General features: G+C 40.4%; 1 protein-coding gene across 3 annotated transcripts in view; it reads left to right on the top strand.

The window, feature by feature from the left end:
* CERS5 (ceramide synthase 5) overlaps positions 1 to 20,626 on the top strand; it is a 75,433-nt gene that overhangs the window by 26,749 nt on the left and 28,058 nt on the right. For 2 of the 3 annotated variants that reach the window (XR_002299768.3, XM_020784325.3), the window contains exons 2-7: positions 4,712 to 4,817; positions 10,649 to 10,779; positions 11,744 to 11,801; positions 15,130 to 15,180; positions 18,120 to 18,212; positions 19,151 to 19,279. Coding sequence is in view for 2 of the 3 variants with exons in the window: in XM_020784325.3 (XP_020639984.2) it covers positions 4,712 to 4,817; positions 10,649 to 10,779; positions 11,744 to 11,801; positions 15,130 to 15,180; positions 18,120 to 18,212; positions 19,151 to 19,279 (568 nt within the window). In the remaining variant the exon portion in view is untranslated. Of the gene's footprint in view, positions 1 to 4,711; positions 4,818 to 10,648; positions 10,780 to 11,232; positions 11,318 to 11,743; positions 11,802 to 15,129; positions 15,181 to 18,119; positions 18,213 to 19,150; positions 19,280 to 20,626 lie in introns of all 3 variants that reach the window. The other variant, XM_078384403.1, reaches the window with a different exon arrangement.

Genomic DNA, 20,626 nt, shown 5'->3' with positions numbered 1-20,626 from the left:
GATCACCTGATACACCTGGAATTAGTGCTGCAGAGGTTAAGTGCAGCAGGGCTAACATTAAAGGCCAGCAAGTGTCAGCTGGGTAGCCCAGAAATAAAATACTTGGGTCACATGGTAGGGGGAGGAGTGATAAAACCCCTGGAGGCCAAAATAGAAGCTGTTCGTGATTGGCCCAGACCCAACACCAAGAAAAAAGTCAAATCATTTCTTGGGTTGGTGGGCTACTACAGAAAGTTCATCCCGAGGTTTAGCGAGATTGCGGCTCCGCTGACCGATCTGACGAGGAAGAAGGCTGATGACCGCATCCCGTGGACCAGCGACTGTGAGGAGGCGTTCCAGAGGTTGAAGCAGGCGCTCATCAACTATCCTGTGCTGCGTGCTCCAGACTTCGACAGGGAGTTCATCATCTACACCGATGCGTCTAACAGCGGGGTAGGAGCAGTTCTTTGCCAGGAGGATGAGAATGGTGACCAGCATCCAGTGTCCTACCTGAGTAGGAAACTCCAGAAAGGTGAGAGACATTTGGCAACCGTGGAAAAGGAGTGCCTGGCCATAGTCTACGCGATCCAGAAGGCCAAGCCTTACATCTGGGGAAGACATTTTGTTCTGTGCACTGACCATTCACCACTGCAATGGCTAAAGACAATGAAAACCCACAATAGCAAACTTATGAGGTGGGCTTTAAACTTACAAGACTATGACTTTGAAGTGAAGGTGGTCAGAGGGTCAGTGAACTGTGTTGCTGACGCCTTGTCAAGAAGACCTGAAGAATGAAGACGGCGAAAGAAACATGGACTATGTATATATATTGATGACAAAAAGTTAAATGTACCTGTTTTTTGAACTTGGTTTGTATGAATAAAGGTAAATTGATGTAATGTATATGGTAAATGTTTAAATGCCTAATTGATATGGTTAACTTAGAGTGTAAGTATAAGTAAGTATGATATTGTATGTATAACTGTTGTTGTGTGTTTTATCCAGGTTGTTTTTTTGGTGAAAAGCACCTTAGCTTTCCCCCTACAAAACAACTTATAAAGAGGGGAGGTGTTACATACAGCACTGATGTTACCTGTCTGTCATGGGTTTGGAGGGAAAGTTCCATCCTATGGGGAGTGGAAGGCGGGACATCAGGAGGAGAGGCTGTACTGTATATATATGTGAAGCGTGTGAGGAGACGCTGGGATGTGAAGAAGCAGCAGCTGGGAAGAAGAAGCTGGTGTGGGAGTCTGTGTGTCAGACAGGGTACTACTGTGTGTCAGTACCAACCTGATAGGTTCAGGTGTCTGTATGGTTAGCCAGAACTGATAGGTTCAGGGTCTGTGCTTCAAGTTAAGGGTTCTGTGTGAACCAAACTGTATGCATGTATGAATGAGACTAAGCCACGTTACTATATCTTATTCACCTGATCATTTTATTTTCCCTGTGTGTTGTTTTAAATAAACCTTATTCTTTTATTGGTTAAAAATGCATCCCTGGTCTGTGTGACTTCTTACAGGGAATGGTTGGTGGCAGCTTAGTTAACGTGTGGCATATCCCAGTAGGTCTGGGTTTGTCACAGTCGCTATCCGGATTCTTCGCTATGCGGGAGGGGAAAACCCATAGGAACGCATTAAACTCTGTTTAATGCGTTCCTATTGGGGGAAAACTCACCGGTAAGCGAAGAATCCCGATCTGGCCGCCATTTTTGCCGCCTCGATAAGCGAGGCGCGAAAATGCTGCGGGCGGCGATTTTCCCCCAGCTGGGCGGCACTTGCTTCGGCTGTGGACGCCTCCCCGCAGGTTGCGCCGCTCAGCTGGGGGGAGAAGGTTCAGAGCCCCCGTGGTGGACGCTTCCCTGGAGGTTGCTCTGAAGTCAGAGCAACCTCCGGTGAAGTCTCCACCGTGGGCGCCCTGAACCTTCGCCGCCTTCTCCCCCCAGCTGGGCAGGGCTTGCCTCCGAGCACCGGCGGTGGACGCTTTCCCGGAGGTTGCTCTGAAGGCTGCGCCTCCCAGCTGGGCTGCGCTGCCTTCAGAGCAACCTCAGCCTCCACCGGCGGCACTTGGAAGCAAGCCCCGCCTAGCTGCGGGGCTTGCCTCCGAGCACCGGCGGTGGACGCTTCCCTGGAGGTTGCTTTGAAGGCAGCACCGCCCAGATGGGCAGTGCTGCCTTCAGAGCAACCTCAGCGTCCACCCCGGGGCTCGGAGGCAAGCCCTACCGAGCGCCGGCGGTAGACGCTTCCCTGGAGGTTGCTTTGAAGGCAGCACCGCCCGGATGGGCGGCGCTGCCTTCAGAGCAACCTCAGCGTCCACCCTGGGGCTCGGAGGCAAGCCCTACCGAGCGCCGGCGGTGGACGCTTCCCTGGAGGTTGCTTTGAAGGCAGCACCGCCCAGATGGGTGGTGCTGCCTTCAGAGTAACCTCCAGGGAAGCGTCCACCACTGGCGCTCGGAGGCAAGCACCGCCCAGCTGGGGGGAAATGGTGCCTATGGGGAAAAATCGCAAAGCGATTTTTCCCCATAGGGGCCATCGGTATGCGATCGCTTTTGCGATCGCAAGATCCACATCGATATGCGGATTCGTCGTTAAACGGTGCACTCATTATACGAGGCACCACTGTACTAAAATATTATTGGCCTATAAATGGAACAAGTTCATGGAATATATATCTTCTATTTAGTAAAGTAGCAACCCAGCTTCATTATACACTATTCTTAGAGTTCTTCATAACCTGAAGCAAATGGGTTGTTTCTTGAAGGTATGTTTAGCTGCTATAGAAGCTCATCAACCTGCGGATCACCCATCTTCGCAATGATTTGATCAACTTTGAAAAAATTATTAAAAGGTTTAAGAAATGCTTAGCCTGATATGAAGCCAACATGAGAACCTTGGTCTCTTTCCTTATTATTGATGCAACTGATTTGCAACAGTGCATATTACAAACAATGGAGCACATCAAGGCATACATTTTAACTTCCATCTTACTATTCTCATCATCGTTTAATTATAAGTGCACGTGTCATACAAGTACAGTACATGGTCCATTTTTGTTATTTTACAGATTGTGAGAGATTTATTATACTGTCGTCTTTGTTCTGGTGAATAATGTCTGGCTATTTGACCAATTAATTTACCGTATTTGCCGGTCTACAAGGCGACCGGCCGTATAAGATGACCCCCCCCCAACAGGAAGAGCCTGGGCGGGCAGAGGCAGGAGGAGGAGGAGGAGGAGGAGGAGGAAGAGGGGAAACGGGGGGTGGCGGGTGAGTGAGCACGCTGGCTCAGCAGCGGGAGGGCAGAGAAGAGGGCAAGAGGCTGAGGGGGGCAGCAGGAGGAGGAGGAGGAAGAAGGAGAGGGGAAACGGTGGGTGGCAGGCGAGCGAGCTCGCCGCTGGCTCAGCATGCATGGGGCGGCGGGCTCTGGCCGAGGGCAAGGAAGAGGGCAAGAGGCTGGGGAGGCGGCAGGAGGAGGAGGAGGAAGAGGAGGAAAAGGGAAACGGGCGGATGTCGGGCGAGCAAGCCCAAATGAAGTGCACCTGGCGTACAAGACACCCCCCCCCACTTGGAGGCATCTTTTTGGGCCCAAAAAGTCGTCTTGTATGCCGGCAAATACGGTACACATTGTATATTTGTGGCGTTTGAGCAAACATGAGAGAGCCTTAATTCTGATCTTACACAGATAGTTTTCTGGCCACTGAATTTACTTGAATTTTGGAAAGAAAATTCATTATTGCAGAGAAGGAAAAAAAATATGCATACGAATGTGTACACACACACGCGTGCACGCACACACACACACACACACACACACACACACAAATACTAAATAAAGCACAAAGAAGTCAGTAACTGGTACATGAATAGACTATCCAACTCTATTGAGAAAATCTTCCTTCTGAGTACAATTTCAGGGTACTTTGTTCACTTCCTTCCTGATCTTCATATTCTCTTCCTAACTTCTCTTACTTAAACCTTAAATTTCTTTGTAGTCTCTTTCCTTTCTAAAATCTCCTGCTATCTCTGAAAATCACTGGAAAAAAAGAGAGATTCTGTTGGGGTGGGCACCCATACTAGAATCAAATCCATGTTGTAATGTGTAGTCTATTTTCTAAGTGAAGGAAGAGGCTTTGCCCATAGATCCTCTGGATTCCTTTACTGACATACATACATTCCCTCTGAAAACGTTAGAGTAGTAACAACATTATAGCTTCAGAACAAAACTGAAATAACATTAGCAGTTGCCACCTCAGGATTTAGTGGGGCTGGAAATCTAAATTGCTTTTGATACACTGTCAAGGACATCACCAAACCAATAAGATACTGCCTTTCTTGACAAGTTTGAGTAAAGTAAATCTGCAATTTGCATCAAAGTTTGAAGAAAAACTATTAGTGTCCTTTTTGAAAATAGGTTGTTAAGAGGGGGGGGGTTTGATTTTGAGCACTTTTTTACTGCATACCTCTACCAATTTTTATCTTGCCAGTTTGGAATTTGGAATAATTTTAGATCTGTTGAAGTAGATGATAAAACACCACGTTTCAAGTCTTTAGGCTCTTTTTGTGACTTGGCCCAGCGGAATCTAATTAGACTCTTTATATGGATGAATGCTTATGCATGTGACTGTTAGTATTGCATTAGAAATTTAATTGAGGTTGCTGTGTATGTTACAGATATACTAGGCTTTCACTTTATGACCACTGTGTGCATACATTATTTCTTTGGGATTGGTTTTCCAGATTTATTGCCAAACCATGTGCTGTATTTCTTGACATTCAAGACAGTGGACCTCGCAGAGCTCAGCCCAATGCAATTCTTGAAAAGGTGTTTACATCTATAACTAAGGTGAGTGATGCTTCAAATTTTGCTTGAAAGTTTTAAAACTTGTTCAGGAGGAAGAAGAGAGCCATGTACACAGAAATCTCACTGAATTTAGGGCACATGATGGAATTTTTATTGTTGGGCGTATTTTACTTGGGACTAGAATTTGGATTCAGGCAGCCATCTCTAGCACCTTGGAGAAAGAATAAGCTATAAATATTAGTAAATAAATATTTCTTTCTTACAACTGTCCTTACAAGTATTTTATTTAGAGAAATAGGCTTGTTATTCCTGTAGTGCAACTTGGGATACAGTTGAAATACCTAAATTCTATTAAATGTTGTTGTTTAGTTTGTTTGGCATACGTTTCTGTTCACTTTCTCCCATCTCCTGTTCCACCTTGTCTATGTCTGCTCTTCAGAGATCACTGAATTGTGCCAGAGCTTCATAGTCACACGGTATTTTCTGCTAACCAACTTTAAAAGCTAATTCACTTACAGTACAAATAATTTCTACAATAAACACATCTTAACACAAAACTGAATTAATAAAATCAAAGCAGTTTAAAATTTTAGCAGATTTTATAAGCATATAGCTTGGGTTCATTTTTATGTACAGTTGCAAGTACATAAATCTCATCTCCACAGAAGAAGCATTGCAAAGTAAGAGTATCTGTCCCATGGAACAAATATCTGGAACAAATGCTACTTGTAGATTGTATTGTACATAAACACAGACCAAACTTGGGGTGGTGGCAGAAAATGACAGAAAATACAACAATTAAATAAAGGTTATGGATTCGCGAAGGCTTTCATGGTCGGGATCTAATGGTTGTTCTGGGTTTTTCGGGTTCTTTGGCCATATTCTGAAGATTGTTCTTCCTAACGTTTCGCCAGTCTCTGTGGCCGGCATCTTCAGAGGACAGCAACCTGTGCTCTGGTTGTTTTTGTGTCTCTGCAGCGTAGTAGAAATGTTAAGGAACATAGTAGGTGTGCTCTTTTGCTTCAGAGTGTTTCCAGTCTCCATGTCTGTCTGACTGTTTCCTTCCTATAGAGGCGTTCAATATATTCGCGAAGGCTTTCACGGCTGGGATCTAATGGTTGTTCTGGGTTTTTCGGGCTCTTTGGCCGTGTTCTGAATGTTGTTCTTCCTAACGTTTTGCCAGTCTCTGTGGCCGGCATCTTCAGAGGACAGCAACAATCCTCTGAAGATGCCGGCCACAAAGACTGGTGGAACGTTACGAAGAACAACCTTCAGAACATGGCCAAAGAGCCCAAAAAACCCAGAGCAACCAAAGGTTATGGAGTTTAAAAAAGTGATCATGCTCAGGTAATTCATACCATATTTAAATGCCAAGGATTTCTGTAATTATAGTCCCATACAAGCAAAGTTATATTCAATGTACTACAACAAAGACTTTTACTCTATATGGAGTGAGAAATACTTGTTGTTCAAGCTGGATTCCAAAAAGGGAGGGTGCATTTGGAATCATGTCACAAATACATGCTGGCTATTGGGGTGTGCCAAATAATTCCAGAAGAAAATCAGCCTAAGTCTTACCAGCTACAGCAAAGTCTTTGACTATGTGGATCATGAGATGCTATGAGTTGTTCAGAAAGAAATGTGTGTGCTTCAGGATTTGGATGTCCTCATGCATAACTTGTATTGTAAACAAGAAGCTACTGTTAGTACAGAATGTAGCCAAACAGAATGCTTTGTCATAAGCAAAGGTTCCAAAGAAGGGTGTATTTTACCGCCATCTGTTAAATCTGTATGCAGATCATACGGAAATCTGGATTACATTCAGGTGAAGGAAGATTGAAAATTGGTGGAAGAACCATCTGTAATTGAAGAAATACATTGTATTACTGGTAGAAAGCAACAATGACTACTCTTGAAGAAAGTTCAAAAGCAGGACTGCAGTTGAACACTAAGAAGATAAAAATCATGAGTATAGAACAGTTACACAACTTCAGTGTTGACAATGAAAAAAATCGAAATTGTTAAATATGTTATATACCTTGGTTCAGTCATTAATCCAAACTGAGACTGCACCTGAGAATTTTTTTTCATTCCTTCATTTATAAGATGAGGCAAATTTAGAAAAGACACTGCAGACAACAGGACAAACTTTAAAACTCCTGAGAGTGTTGTCCCTGTGTTGTGGTGGGGTATGTTAACAAAGAAAATAGGTGGTTATAGAAGTATGCTACAACACAGTCCAGTTTTCAGTCTCTCCTTTCTGTCTCTTTCCACCTGCCACATGTAGGCAGCACAACCCTCTCTTTTCACTGACCTCTTAATGCATACATAAGTGTGTGTTTCAGGCATTGTTACATCCTTGCCAATCCCTGACTCTTCTAGAGCCAACTGAAGAAACAAAACATCTAGTCTACAGGTTCTCATTGTTGCTGATGCAGTGGCATAAATTCTCCTTTTCTTTGCCTTCTGTATAAAGAGAAAAATACTGAGTTTTCCCTTCCTGCATCCATTTCAGAGCCTCATGATGCTGCCATTGATTAGCACTGAACACAGTGGCTCTTTCTCCCCTGACCTAAGGCAATCAGCCTCTTTTTTTGCTGCTCCACTTCTGAGCACCAAGCTTGAAAATGTCTATAGAATAAACATACACCCTTGAGCTATGAATACTTTGCTGTTTGTCAGGTATGGGAATGCCTGCTTGGGCTACAGAAAACTTTTCTCCTGCTGCTTATCCAAGGGTAGTCCCCCCCCCAAATAATTAAATATTCCTGAGCTCATTATTATCTGTCCCCACCGATTCTAATTTGCCAGGCCATTTTCTCTTTATTCTTCTGTCAAGGTTGTTGTTGTTGGTGAGGTATGTGTGCAGGTAATCCCTAGCCAGCATAGGGAGTGGTGAAGAATGTTGAGCGCTGCAGTCCCAACACATCCGGAAGGGTTGCACTTTGTCAATCTCTTTTGCAACTCTTCATCTCTCCCCTCCTGAAACTGTAATTGTAGGATGTGAAAATTAAAGCTCTCCTTCACCCAAGCAATCTTGTACATGTGCGAAGGCGTGTCTGTATTGTATATTGTCTGTATTTTGGTCCCACCCAATAGCACCACCCACCTGCACAGCCCCTGAAAAATTCCACTGGGGGCAGTGCAGCCCCCCCCCCATCCAGAGACATTGACTGTTCAGTTTTGTTACAGCAGAGCTGCTACAGTTTTGTGTATTGGTGTGACTTTCTTTTCTCCATATCTCCTCTTTTGTGATCGCTTTTTGTTTTGATGAAATTGTAAGCCCTGCTTGTAACAATAGATTTTGAAAGGGTGATATAAAAATATGTTAAATAATTAATTTTTAAAAAGAGGGTGAAGTCAGCAACAGGAACCAAAGCCACAGAAACAAACTAACCAGCGATAATAAATATGACTTGACAGGATATAGGATTGAAGATAGGCCCTTCCACCAGCACACACCCAGTCTTTATTTTGCTTCAGTCTATTGGAAATCCAGCCTTACTCCCTTCCTTCCATTTTGGAATGAGAGGACCTATGTGGGAATTCTCCTGTCTTGAAGGAAGTTACATTTACGGCCTGTAGATGCTTTTGTTTTTGACATACACACCCCATTTAGCAGTTGTGATGTAATATACTTATTCCTTATAAAAATACAGCTAATTCATTATTGGTAATGAGTTACTTTGGAGCTGACCCAGTGTATGGCTTGTGGTATTTTTTTTTATATTAGGAAACGTACATTCATAGCCGATAGCTTCCAGACTTCCGTAGCCAGTGTGGTTTTTACCCCCTTTTAATATTACAATTGAAACATAATTTGGTTATGTCTTGATTATTTAAAAAGTGCAAGAGATTTTGTTTACAGCTGGTTACTTTAGCACAGCCTCCAACTGTGGCTCATAGCAGATTTGGTCTAATGCTTCCCTTATATAAAATATCTGGAGAGTTTGTTTTCCACATCCTCTGTCTCTTTTGTTTATTGCCTTTGAAACACAGCAATATAGGTCAGCAACTAACCATAGCGGTGGTTACTCTGTTTCATTCATACTTGAGGATTCTCAGGTCATGGGGCACGTGCAGATGTTTGTTTTTCAGAGAATTTGGAAATGTTACTTCCTTGGAGTGCAGTTCTCGGAATCCCTAGACAGTGCGAAACATCCAAGCCCTTTCTTTTAGAGCAAGCATGTTATATTGGCTGCCTGAGAGGATGGCACAGAGGACAAACTTCCCTATCTTTTGAGCCATTTCTAGTTTCAGAAATGTGCTGGATTTCTCCCATGCTTTGTTGGAGAAAGCTACAAATTTTGACAGATTTTTTCTCTAACTGCTGAAATTGGCACATTGGAAAGAATTAGGGATAGAAATTGGCACATTGGAAGGAATTAGAGATATTTTTTTTTAAAAATTGTTGGGTGGATTTTAGATACTATGTTAATTGAAGGGTTTGCACATAATGCTAAAACCATGAATAATGCATGATATGTGTGAGCAGTAATGAGCCAGAGTAAAGCCTAAAACTGATGCATGCCTTCTTTCCTTTCATATACTGTAGTTGCAAGAAAGAATAAACCAGCATTCAGTTTCACTGTCCCTGGCTTCTAGCTTACAATTATATGTGATCTAGGAACTGTGTTTTAAAATAAATGCTAATCAGTTGCTGAGCTCTGCGTCACCTCAGTGACAAATTTTGGATTGTGTAGGGTTTTTTGTTTTGTTTTAATTTTTAACAAACTGAGTTTATTTAACTCACATTTTCTGCTTAATATGTAGTGATATACTAGAATTTGGAAAAGTGAAATTTAATGCTGGTTTATTCCTTCTTGTGGTGCGCAAAATAAAAGAGATGAGGCAGAGTGCTTGAGCCTGTAACTTTATGTGGATTCCTTTTTTCTCATGTACAGTGGAACCTCTACTTAAGAACTTAATCCGTTTTGGAATGGTGTTCTTAAGTTGAAATGTTCTTAAGTTGAAGCAAAATTGCCCATAGGAATGGACTGAAAACCAATTAATCCGTTCTGGCTGTTTTTTTTGTTATGTAGAGGTGCGTTCGTACATTAACCAGAGCTGGTTAATACGTACTCTACCACTATGGGGAGAATTTTTTTTTAAACCTAAGATGACCTAAGGTTAAAAAAAGAGCAGGAAAGGGTTTTTTTTCCTGTTCTTATCTTGGATTTCTGTTCTCAAGTAGAATCAAAATTTAGCAAATGGAGCTGTTCTTAAGTTGGATTGTTCTTAAGTAGGGACGTTCTTAAGTAGAGACCCCACTGTACCTAACACACAGTTATTATTTATTTAGACCTATGTGTGGATGCCACGGATGGGTTTTGTTTTAACATTGTAATTCTATAGTGCTGCTTTTACTGTACATCAGAGAGTCCATCAGACTACTGCTGTGAACAGTGGGAAGTGCAGGAAAGATTTTGGAGGCACTTCTAGGGAAAACTAATTTATTGGAGCTTGTGTTTTTCTGGCAGAATTGAAGATAATGAGAAGGAAGGTGCTGTAGGGTAGGTTAAAAGACATCTATAGTAGAAAACAATCACAACAAGTCTGAAATTATTAAATTTATAGGGATGTATTTGACTTTGTTCTTGAGTTTCCTTAGTGTGTGTTTTGCTTCTTTGGAATTTTTCTATATGGATTACTCCCACATTGTTTCCTGCATTTATGTCATCATCCTGTTGTTGTACTGAGAAATCATTTCTCAAATGTAATGTTTAATCTTTTCCCAACTTGCACAATTCCAAGTAGTATGCAGCAGGTTGTAAATTGGAAGATGTAACTGTACAAGAGTGGGAAATGTCCGTTTTTGGAAGGTTGGTAAGAGGCTAATAAGATCACTGTACATCTGTTTGATCACATCCTAGTGTCCAGATGCAAGAAGGTTAGAAGGTTTGTCAAAACAGCTTGACTGGGATGTCCGAAAAATCCAGTGCTGGTTTCGTCATCGGAGGAATCAGGACAAACCAAGCACCCTTGCGAAGTTCTGTGAGAGCATGTAGGTTTGTGTAACTCTTAACAACTTAAATTGTGTGTTTTAAAAGTTGACATATTCTTCTGCTTGAACTTTGAGGCAAAGATTCAACTTTGTATGATCAGAATTTACTTTGCTTTGCACCAGGAATCTAGAGATAACCTTATTGCCCATTAGGTTTGGATGTGCAACAGTGGGTTCCTAGAGAGCCATGTCTGTTTCTTGGTTGTTTCCAGTATGTGTCAAGCAAGACATTCAATTTATCAAAATCACTTACCTTTCGACTTTCCTAATAGTGCTAGGCAGTTATTGAGGAAAGTGGGTTTTACTTTGGCTTTTAATTTTAACAAAGTTATCTTTTACCTTTTAATGTTACTTCCAAATCACATACTTAAATTTTTCCCGGGCACTTGTTCCTTTTCTGTCCTGCCTAAATTTATTTTCTTACCCTTTTATGCATGACCTCTATCACTGTAGTATCTGAGCGTTTTTGCCTTCCTGCCTGCTACCTTTATGGCTTCTGCCTCTCTTCTCCAGTGGCTTCTGCCCAAGGTGTTCTTAGGTGAGTGGGAGTCTCATTTGACCTGCTTCCATCTTCTGTAATTTGCATTAGGAACTGTAAACCAGCTAAGTATATCTACTGCATTATAGATTCTTGTGGATATGCACTGCCACCGGGCATGCACATGCTGCTCTCTCTTATTACAGAGGCAGCAGAGCTATACATTCCTAAGTGCTATGGGTATATTTTATGTATTTTATTATTGAAGATTGTTGTGAAATCTCTGAAACAAATTCAGTTTGATAAATGAGGTTACAGAGATTAGTGTTGTCCATTTTACCATATATTAAAACTTATGGCTTTCAGGGTGTGAGACAGTTGTTGGTTTGCCTCTGGTTAAAGCTGGTTCTGACCTATTAGATAATTGTTAACAAAATCAAGATGTTTATGTTATATAGTAAATGTATACCTGCTTTTCATTTCCAGGTGGAGGCTTATATTTTATTTATACATATTTACCTATGGAATCAGATTTCTTTGGTCGGTGAGTATGTTATATGGTACTCAATTTCCACTCAATGAGATTAAAAGGATACATTCATTTGATTTTTCTTGATACGTTTCTGACATTATGAGTTAAATTCACATTTTTCCATATAAGAAAAATGTGATGCAACAAGAAAGATAGCCTTGCTATCATGCTTAATCACAGAAATGCGGCACATTTGTCTATTTCTGATTATCAGACTAGATAGACCAGTTTGTGAGTTGCAATACCCTAGTTCTTTGTAAAGGATGAGGATCCGTATATAGATTGCTATTGTGTGTGCATACAAGTACTTTTTCTGTTTATGTGGAAGTGGAGTCATGGCAACTGGATTTTGCGTGGAGGATATATCAACTCTCCTCAGACTGAAGAAGCTACTTGGATGAGTAGTAAAACATTTCAACCTAATAAGAAGTCCAGTTGCCATGACTCAACTTCCAGATAACCTTGCCTGGATGACTGAGAATCTTCACAGATATACTTTTTCTTGTGTAAGTGACAAATAACATGCCTTCACTTCTGTGATTTAAGTTAAGGGTATTGTATATACATATAACATTGCCTTCCTTTTAAGGGAACCCTTACCTCCTGTGCCTGATTTGATATCTATTGTATAATAATTTGACCTCAGGGTATATAACAATCATCTTAGAACTGTAGAGCTGGAAGGGAGTCTGTGGTCCAGTCTCTGTCAAGGAGGCACAGTGGGGAATCAGATTCCCAACCTCTAGCTCCGCAATTAGATAATAATAATGATATATAATAATTTTAGATGTGCAGAGCTGGAAGGGACCCTATGGATCATCAAGTCCAGCCCATATCAAGGAGGCACAGCAGGGAATCAGATTCCCAGCCTCTGGCTCTGCAGCCAGATGCCGAAGTCACTGAGCTATCCAGCAGTTCATGCCTAAACCATTGAGCTCTTCAGCAAATCAACAAAAGTAAAAAAGAGCATGAAATAAATGTAGGTGAGGTGGTAGAAACTTCATCTAAGTGCATTGATAGTTTCATTCTGGAAAGAAAAAGATCTAAGATATTTAGAGATTACTTATTTATTTAAAATATTTCTATTCCACTTTCCTCCTTAAAAAGGACCCAAGGCATGTTACACCATTAAAAAGACAATATTTAAAAGCTGAAAAGTAAGTACAAATATTTAAAAAGAATTAAACAAGTATTGTATTAAAATAAATAAAACAAAATAAATACTAGAATGTTTAAAGTAACAGAGCACAACAATTTATTAAACCCTCCCTCCCGACCACCAGTCATAAAGGGATTATGAGATTACGCTGGTATGTGACATTTGATGAATAATAAATGCAAAATCACACCAATCTCTCATTAGGTCTTGATCTGATTTCTGCTTTCCTCTGATTTTAATGCAAAATTACATACATAGAAATGACTTCAGAAAAGAAACATTACTACTGTAATTGTTTTCTTTCAGCACTTGCAAATCAGAATCTATCAGACTACAGTAGAAGTAAAATTATGACAAATAATATTTTGAAAACTGTCAGCCAAGTTATTATAAAACAACATAATGATAATGTTTAAGGTGATTTTAGTGTAAAGGCCTATTGACAACATTTTTTAAAAAGGGAGGGGGAGTTTGCATAGTTATTTTGTAATTTAGCAAACTCCCTCCCCCCATTGGCCACAATTTAGCACAGATGCAACACCCCCCTTTGTGTGTGCATGTATGCCTGCAGTCTTCATTTAATACTGGATATGTCCCTTGGGATTGAAAAGTTTATTTACCTCCTTTGATAAGCCATACGGTAGCAGTTAAGTTATAATACATTATACATTGTAAAGCACGTGAACCTACAAAAATGGAGTGATTGGAAGTGTACATAGAGATCCTCCAGTAGAAGGTGTTTGTATTGCCCTAAATGGTAGTATTTTTAAAAAACATTTGATTTTGATGGTCTGAGATAGCTGTGTATTGAAAGAAGGTGTATAACTGTCCTTTCTTTGTCATAACTTATGAGTGTACAATCTTTTTGAAAACTAAAAGTACTTCTGTTAACACGTCAAGGTTTGGAAGCAAGCAGCTGAGCCACCACCATATCAACCAGAATCAGTTTTTTCTTAGTCACCTGCTTAAGGCACACTGATAAAAATATATATCAGTTGCTATATTTTGACTGGAGCCCTGTGATGATTCATTTCTCAACCACTTACTGGCCCTGGTTTTTAAGGTTCTGGGAATAGAGAAAAGTAGCTCTTGAATTAGTCTCCATTGAATCTGGCCACATACTAAGATTGACTGCAAGCATTGGCAGATGCCGTTCTGACCCAAGCACCCTACCTTTGTGACTTTTCACTTTTCTCCGTAATGCAAAAAGCTGTAAAAATAAAACCACTGATATTTGTAAGATTTTTCCAATAGATTTAGGGTCCCTGAAACAGCACCTGGTGTTTCATACGTCATCATATCTGAGAAATGCCTGAAACGTGATGTGAAAAATCTGACACAAAGGTGTTATAAATTTTTTTGGTGTTCCTTCAGTGAAATCATGTACGAAATACTCCATGACTGTAAAAATGTATGTTATAATGATCCTCCAGAATAGTGCTTTGCACTAATGGGGTGGTATGAAATAAATTTATAAAATAAATAAAATAAATACAATAATTCAAGTTGCTGGTGATGCAAATGATAACATGCAGGATTTAGTTATATTTAATAGTAAAGTAAACATTACCACAACCTTTCTGAAAATTGCTAGATTAGTGACCACCAAATATCATACTTTGTATGCCAGATGTTTTGTTGGTAAAATCTGGACAATCTATTTGAAACAACATTTATTCATCTGTTGTTTGTTAATTTCAGTAAATAGATCTCTGCAGAGTAGTGGATGAAACTGCAGTTGTTTTCTTTGAACAACAGCTTGGTGAACTTTGATGGTGATAAAAATTATTCGTGGAAGGTTTTTGAAAAAATAGGTAATCTACTGTCAAAGACAGCTAAAGATCCTCCCCCCATAACAAAATTGAATCATATGAAGAAGTATGCCAGGTGATGCTGACTACAATATAGAATATTTTTGGCTGCTGTATTTTTGATGGGGACAATATCTATATACATTTTATTTAAATACTGATATATGCTGGTGTTTGTGTGGGGAAACCTGTACATTTCCCATATTGGTTTTAGTGTAAGAAACATAATGAAAACCCTTTGACTCCACACACTAACAGGCAGAATTCTTCATTGTCTTTTTTAAAATACCGTTAAAACCCTGAACAAACAGAATTTTTTTTGTTGTAGTATACTCTTTTAATTTTTTTTTCTCTTTATTTTTCACTGTAGTCACCCTGGTTTTGGGATACACGACAATGCTGGTACAACTATCCTTTTCAGGTATCTGTTTATAAATATGTGTGTTATAACAAGACAAGGTGGTGTAGATGTTGATCGCCATTTATTGGATATGAAGCTATTGTTTCCTAAAGTCCTTTAGATTTTGGCTGGTATATTTCCTCCTGAACATGGATACTGATCCTTCATGGAAGATGCTTTGTCACACAGTCTGTGGTCTTGCATGTTTTTTCCTTCTCCTTAAAGAAGGAGGTCTTTGATTTCAGAGGCTTTGGGTGCCATGGAGCTAAACTAAAAGGAATTATGGAAGCCTCCAAAACAGTAGGAATGATGCAGTGAAGAGTGAGCTTTACATTGATGCTTCTGTTAGTACATGGTAGATCTTGCTTTAATCTTGTGATCACTTTGCATGGTGGACGGAGGACAATGCACACATGGACACACACGTGTGTGTGTGTGTGTGTGTGTGTGTGTGTGTGTGTGTGTGTGTGTGTGTGTGTGTGTGTGTGTGGAATCAGCATGTGTTGAAAGTTATCCAGTCACTGGGAAAAACTCTTTGTTCATTTATTGATGCACAGCACAATTCTCATTTTGTTTCTCTATAATAAATGCATCAACTTTGTTAATTTCATGATGAAGACATCATATGATGAAATAGATGATTGGCATTTTGATTAGCATACATTTTAAAAAACAAATGAAAAAAGGTGTCTCTGCCCAATGAGTTCACAATTCAATTAAGGAGACTGTTGTTGTTTAGTCGTTAAGTCGTGTCCAACTCTTTGTGTCCCAATGGACCAGAGCACGCCAGGCCCTCCTGTCTTCCACTGCCTCCTGGAGTTGGGTCAAATTCATGTTGGTAGCTTTGATGACACTGTCCAACCATCTCGTCCTCTGTCGTCCCCTTCTCCTCTTGCCTTCACACTTTCCCAACATCAGGGTCTTTTCCAGGGAGTCTTCTCTTCTCATGAATGGCCAAAGTATTGGAGCCTCAGCTTCAGGATCTGTCCTTCCAGTGAGCACTCAGGTTTGATTTCCTTCAAAATGGATAGGTTTGGTCTCCTTGCAGTCTAGGGGACTCTCAAGAGTCTCCTCCAGCATCACAATTCAAAAGCATCAATTCTTTGGCAGTGAGCCTTCTTTATGGTCCAGCTTTCACTTCCATACATCACTACTGGAAAAACCATGCTGGAAAACCATAGCTTTGCCTATGCGGACCTTTGTCGGCAAGATGATGTCTCTGCTTTTTAAGATGCTGTCGAGGTTTGTCATCTCTTTCCACCCAAGAAGCAGATGTCTTTTAATTTTGTGGCTGATGTCACCATCTGCAGTGATCATGGAGCCCAAGAAAGTAAACTCTGTCACTGCCTCCATATTTTCCCCTTCTGTTTGCCAGGAGGTGATGGGACCAGTGGCCATGATCTTAGTTTTATTGATGTTGAGCTTCAGACCATTTTTTCCACTCTCTTCTTTCACCCTCATTAAGAGGTTCTTTAATTCCTCCTCACTTTCTGCCATCAGAGTGGTATCATCTGCATATCTGAGGTTGTTGATATTTCTTCCGGCAATCTTAATTCCCGCTTGGGATTCCTCCAGTCCAGCCTTCCGCATGATGTATTTTGCATGTAAGTTAAATAAGCCGGGGGAAAATATACAGCCTTGTACTCCTTTCCCAATTTTGAACCAATCAGTTGTTCCATATCCAGTTCTAACTGTTGCTTCCTGTCCCATGTATAGGTTTCTCAGGAGACAGATAAGGTGGTCAGGCACTCCCATTTCCTTAAGGACTTGCCATAATTTGCTGTGGTCCACACAGTCAAAGGCTTTTGCATAGTCAATGAAGCAAAAGTAGATGTTTTTCTGGAACTCTCTGGCTTTCTCCATAATCCAGCGCATGTTAGCAATTTGGTCTCTAGTTCCTCTGCACCTTCGAAATCCAGCTTGTATTTCTGCATGTTCTCGGTCCACATACTACTGTAGCCTGCCTTGCAGAATTTTGAGCATAACCTTGCTAGCATGTGAAGTGAGTGCAATTGTACAGTAGTTGGAGCATTCTTTGGCACTGGCCTTCTTTGGGATTGGGATGTAGACTGATCTTTTCCAATCCTCTGGCGACTGCTGAGTTTTCCAAACTGCTGGCATATTGAGTGTAGCACCTTAATAGCATCCTCTTTCAAGATTTTAAATAGTTAAGAGAATAATTCTCTGAATTACTCAAGCCCCTTCACTACGACAAGGTAGCAGTCCTTGAAGGGGAAGGAGACAGTAAAAACCCTGCCAAAATTCACGAAGCAGAAAATGAACAAAAAGTTTGGTTTCCTCTCAACTCATCTTCTATTTTGCTTCTTCCCATCTCTACCTTCTTAGCTGTCACTGAATTCAATGCCTCTGTGATTGTTATGCTGAGTTTTCCAAACTTCTGTTTCTGAACTCACTGTCTTCGAAACAAAACCAAGCCTTCAGGATCTGGACAAGAAATGGGCGCTATTTACTACACTTGCTCAGAGCCCTTTGGCTGCACTCCAGGTGTGGATAGATGGACAAGACAGTGCTCTGCATTGCCTCCTTCCATCCTGCTGTGGGGGGAAGAATGTTACCCCTTATCTGCAGTCCAGGTGCTCTTGTCAGGAGTGGGAGGTAGAATGTTGTTTTCCTTGCTGCTGATGGTGGTGGTGGTGTCAGTGGTGGTTAGATAATCAAGTGTCAGACATAGTGGAAGTTCTTGCCCTCAGCCCAACAGTATCTCCTTATGCATAGTAAAAGAATAATTAGATGTAACATCCAGGTCTCTAACTAGTTTTTTAAAAAATGTGTGCAGCTTTCTGTAGAAATATGGGATTGGTAGGGCAAAGAATGTAGGCTTCCTTCTAATTCCAATATTGGAAGGAGATGCTCTCTTACCAATTTATATCTTTAAATAGTTCTTTGTGCCGATGTTGGGTGACTCTTGAACAAGATCTTTCTTTTTCTTTGTTTTTCAGCCAATTACATCTGGCCTTTATTATTATTACATTACAGAACTGGCCTTTTACTGGTCTCTAATGTTTTCACAGTTTACAGACATTAAGCGAAAGGTAAGAAAGAAACTTTTTTCTAAGAGTCCCATGACCATCTCATCAAATTTTCTGTCAGAAGACTCAGTCAGTACCTACCAATAGAATGGCCAGTCTTTATCTTTGATTAAAACTTATTTTGATTAGAAGGCTTCCATCAAAATGCAAACTTGTGATGAGTGAAGTATTTTCAGGAGCATGTGATACATTTAATCAACCATTAAGAATACAAAATAAAAAAGCAGCAAAAACAAAAAACAAATAGCTAGCTTTTGATCATAAATTATCTTCTTCAAGGCTGTGCATGAAGTTCTTGTGGGCAGTTCCAAACTTATGTGGTGTTTTTAATGTGCATAATTCACATGCCTGATCGTGTATAGGCCAGGTACACCAGGCAGTCTTCCCTCCCTCCTAATTTAAGAGATGGGCCATACATTCCGAAGAAGAGCTTGAAACCAACATGCTTAGAAAGCACACCTTTTAAAAAACCCTGAGAATATCCAGTATGCCATACTGAGTATATGCATAGTGCTCTACACTCTCCAAAACCCATTTATTATACTTTCAGGTAAGTTATGAAAGAACAAATCAAAAATGTAGAAAACAGTCACACAGATGCCCCCTATCAAAAAACATTACAATATTTTTCATTTTTATACTGTCATAATTACAAACATTTGTCTTGAGAATGAAAAAAAACATGGATTCTCAAGAAATTAGAGAAACATAAGTCTGAGATACAGCAGTGTTTGTTGGCCATGCAGATTTCTAGACCAATTCTCTGTACTAAAGAACGCTTGCCTTGAAATAAATTATTCTTTGTGCTGAGAATGAATATGCAGATACCATGTAAATGTCTTCCCAAGATGAATTATACTGACTTTTCCTTTTATTAAAAATGAATGACAAGAGTTTCCTGACCTCTGTAATTCTCTTCATACTGCTTCTTTTCCTCTCAGGATTTTCTGATGATGTTTATCCATCACTTGGCTACAGTAGGACTCATTACCTTCTCCTATATGAACAAGATGGTGCGAGTAGGAACCTTGGTCATGTGTATTCATGATGCAGCAGATATCTTGTTAGAAGTGAGTACATCTCCTTCCCCTTTGGGGTTTGTGTCTTATTGTCATTTCTGCCTATTCCATTTCTCATCTCTGGTGGTCTTTGTGTCCAGATGACTTTTAAGATAAATTTCAGATCGAATCTTCTTTGTGGCTTCTGTGAATCACTCACATGGATACTTCTGCACCTGCACAAAACACCCTCAAGAACACTCTAGAACTTTGCCCCTCCCTTCTCCAATATATTACGCCATCCAATCAGTGTGCTCTCAGTTCCCTTCTAACTACTGCTAGTGCAGCTTCTTGGTAATGTCTGGAGCTTAGTGGTTCAGTATAAGACTTGTGGCATGATGGCTAAACTGGTATTGCAGCCTAGATCCTGCTCACGACCTGAGTTTAATTCCAATGGGCTCAGGTAGCCAGCTCAAGGTTGACTCAGCTTTCCATTCTTCTGAAGTCAGTAAATTGAGTATCCAGCTCATGGGGGTGGATCGAGGCAATGTGTATCCTGCAAAAATTAATTTGTAAACCATCCTGAAGGGTGCTTTAAGCGCTATGGGGCAGTATATAAGCAGCACACTTTGTATATAGCTTTGTTATTTTTCTTATTTACTAGCCTCCTGTGCATAGATTTCCTGCTTATTTTTTAACCTAAAAAGAAAGAAAGAAATAGTTATTTGTTATTAGTAATATTTCTTGAGTTTGAATGGGCCCTCAAAGGGCCCATTCAAACATTGCATGTCTTGTGGCGGCAAGATACCACTTTCTGATGGGCATATTAAGTGCCTGAACGAAGGCCATCAGACTCAAAAGTGCAAGATTTGCCAGAGTTTTACAAAATGGTATTGAAAAATAGACAGCTTCATTTGATTTTTTTTCCTGTGGGAACAGTTGTTGAAGACGGCTGATTCCATTTTGAAAGAACAGGCCTCAACATTGACTTTCAGTGTTTGCAAGACTCCCTTGAAAGCTCTAATAATGGAATCTGTCCATACAGAATAGCAAGAAATTGCCCAGGACAAGACACTAGAAATGGCTCAGGTGAAATTGAACACCAATCCCGCTGAGTAGGTTCCAAGTGAAGACATATCTAAGTCACTGAAACAGTTAATTGTGTCTTTGTCAACATCAATGAAGAGAGAAAAGCTCCAGAAGCAAATCTGTCTAAATCTAAAATGTTAAAGAAAAGGACTTAAATTCATTAGCATCTGTGGTAGTTTATTCCTGTACACCACTGATATCTGAATCCAGAAGAGATTGTCTATCTGGGCTTGATGTCAGAGAAGGAAGCTGATCCTTCAGGCCAAGAAACACAAGTATTGCTAAGGAGCAATTTTGATGCTTGATCATAGAAGAGGCTCACTTGGATGC

The sequence above is a fragment of the Pogona vitticeps genome, chromosome 2 (assembly GCF_051106095.1).
Source record: "Pogona vitticeps strain Pit_001003342236 chromosome 2, PviZW2.1, whole genome shotgun sequence".
In the NCBI taxonomy this organism is placed as follows: Eukaryota; Metazoa; Chordata; class Lepidosauria; order Squamata; family Agamidae; genus Pogona; species Pogona vitticeps.
The sequence above is the reverse complement of the archived record's forward strand: the minus strand, read 5'-3'. Positions and strand labels throughout refer to the sequence as shown.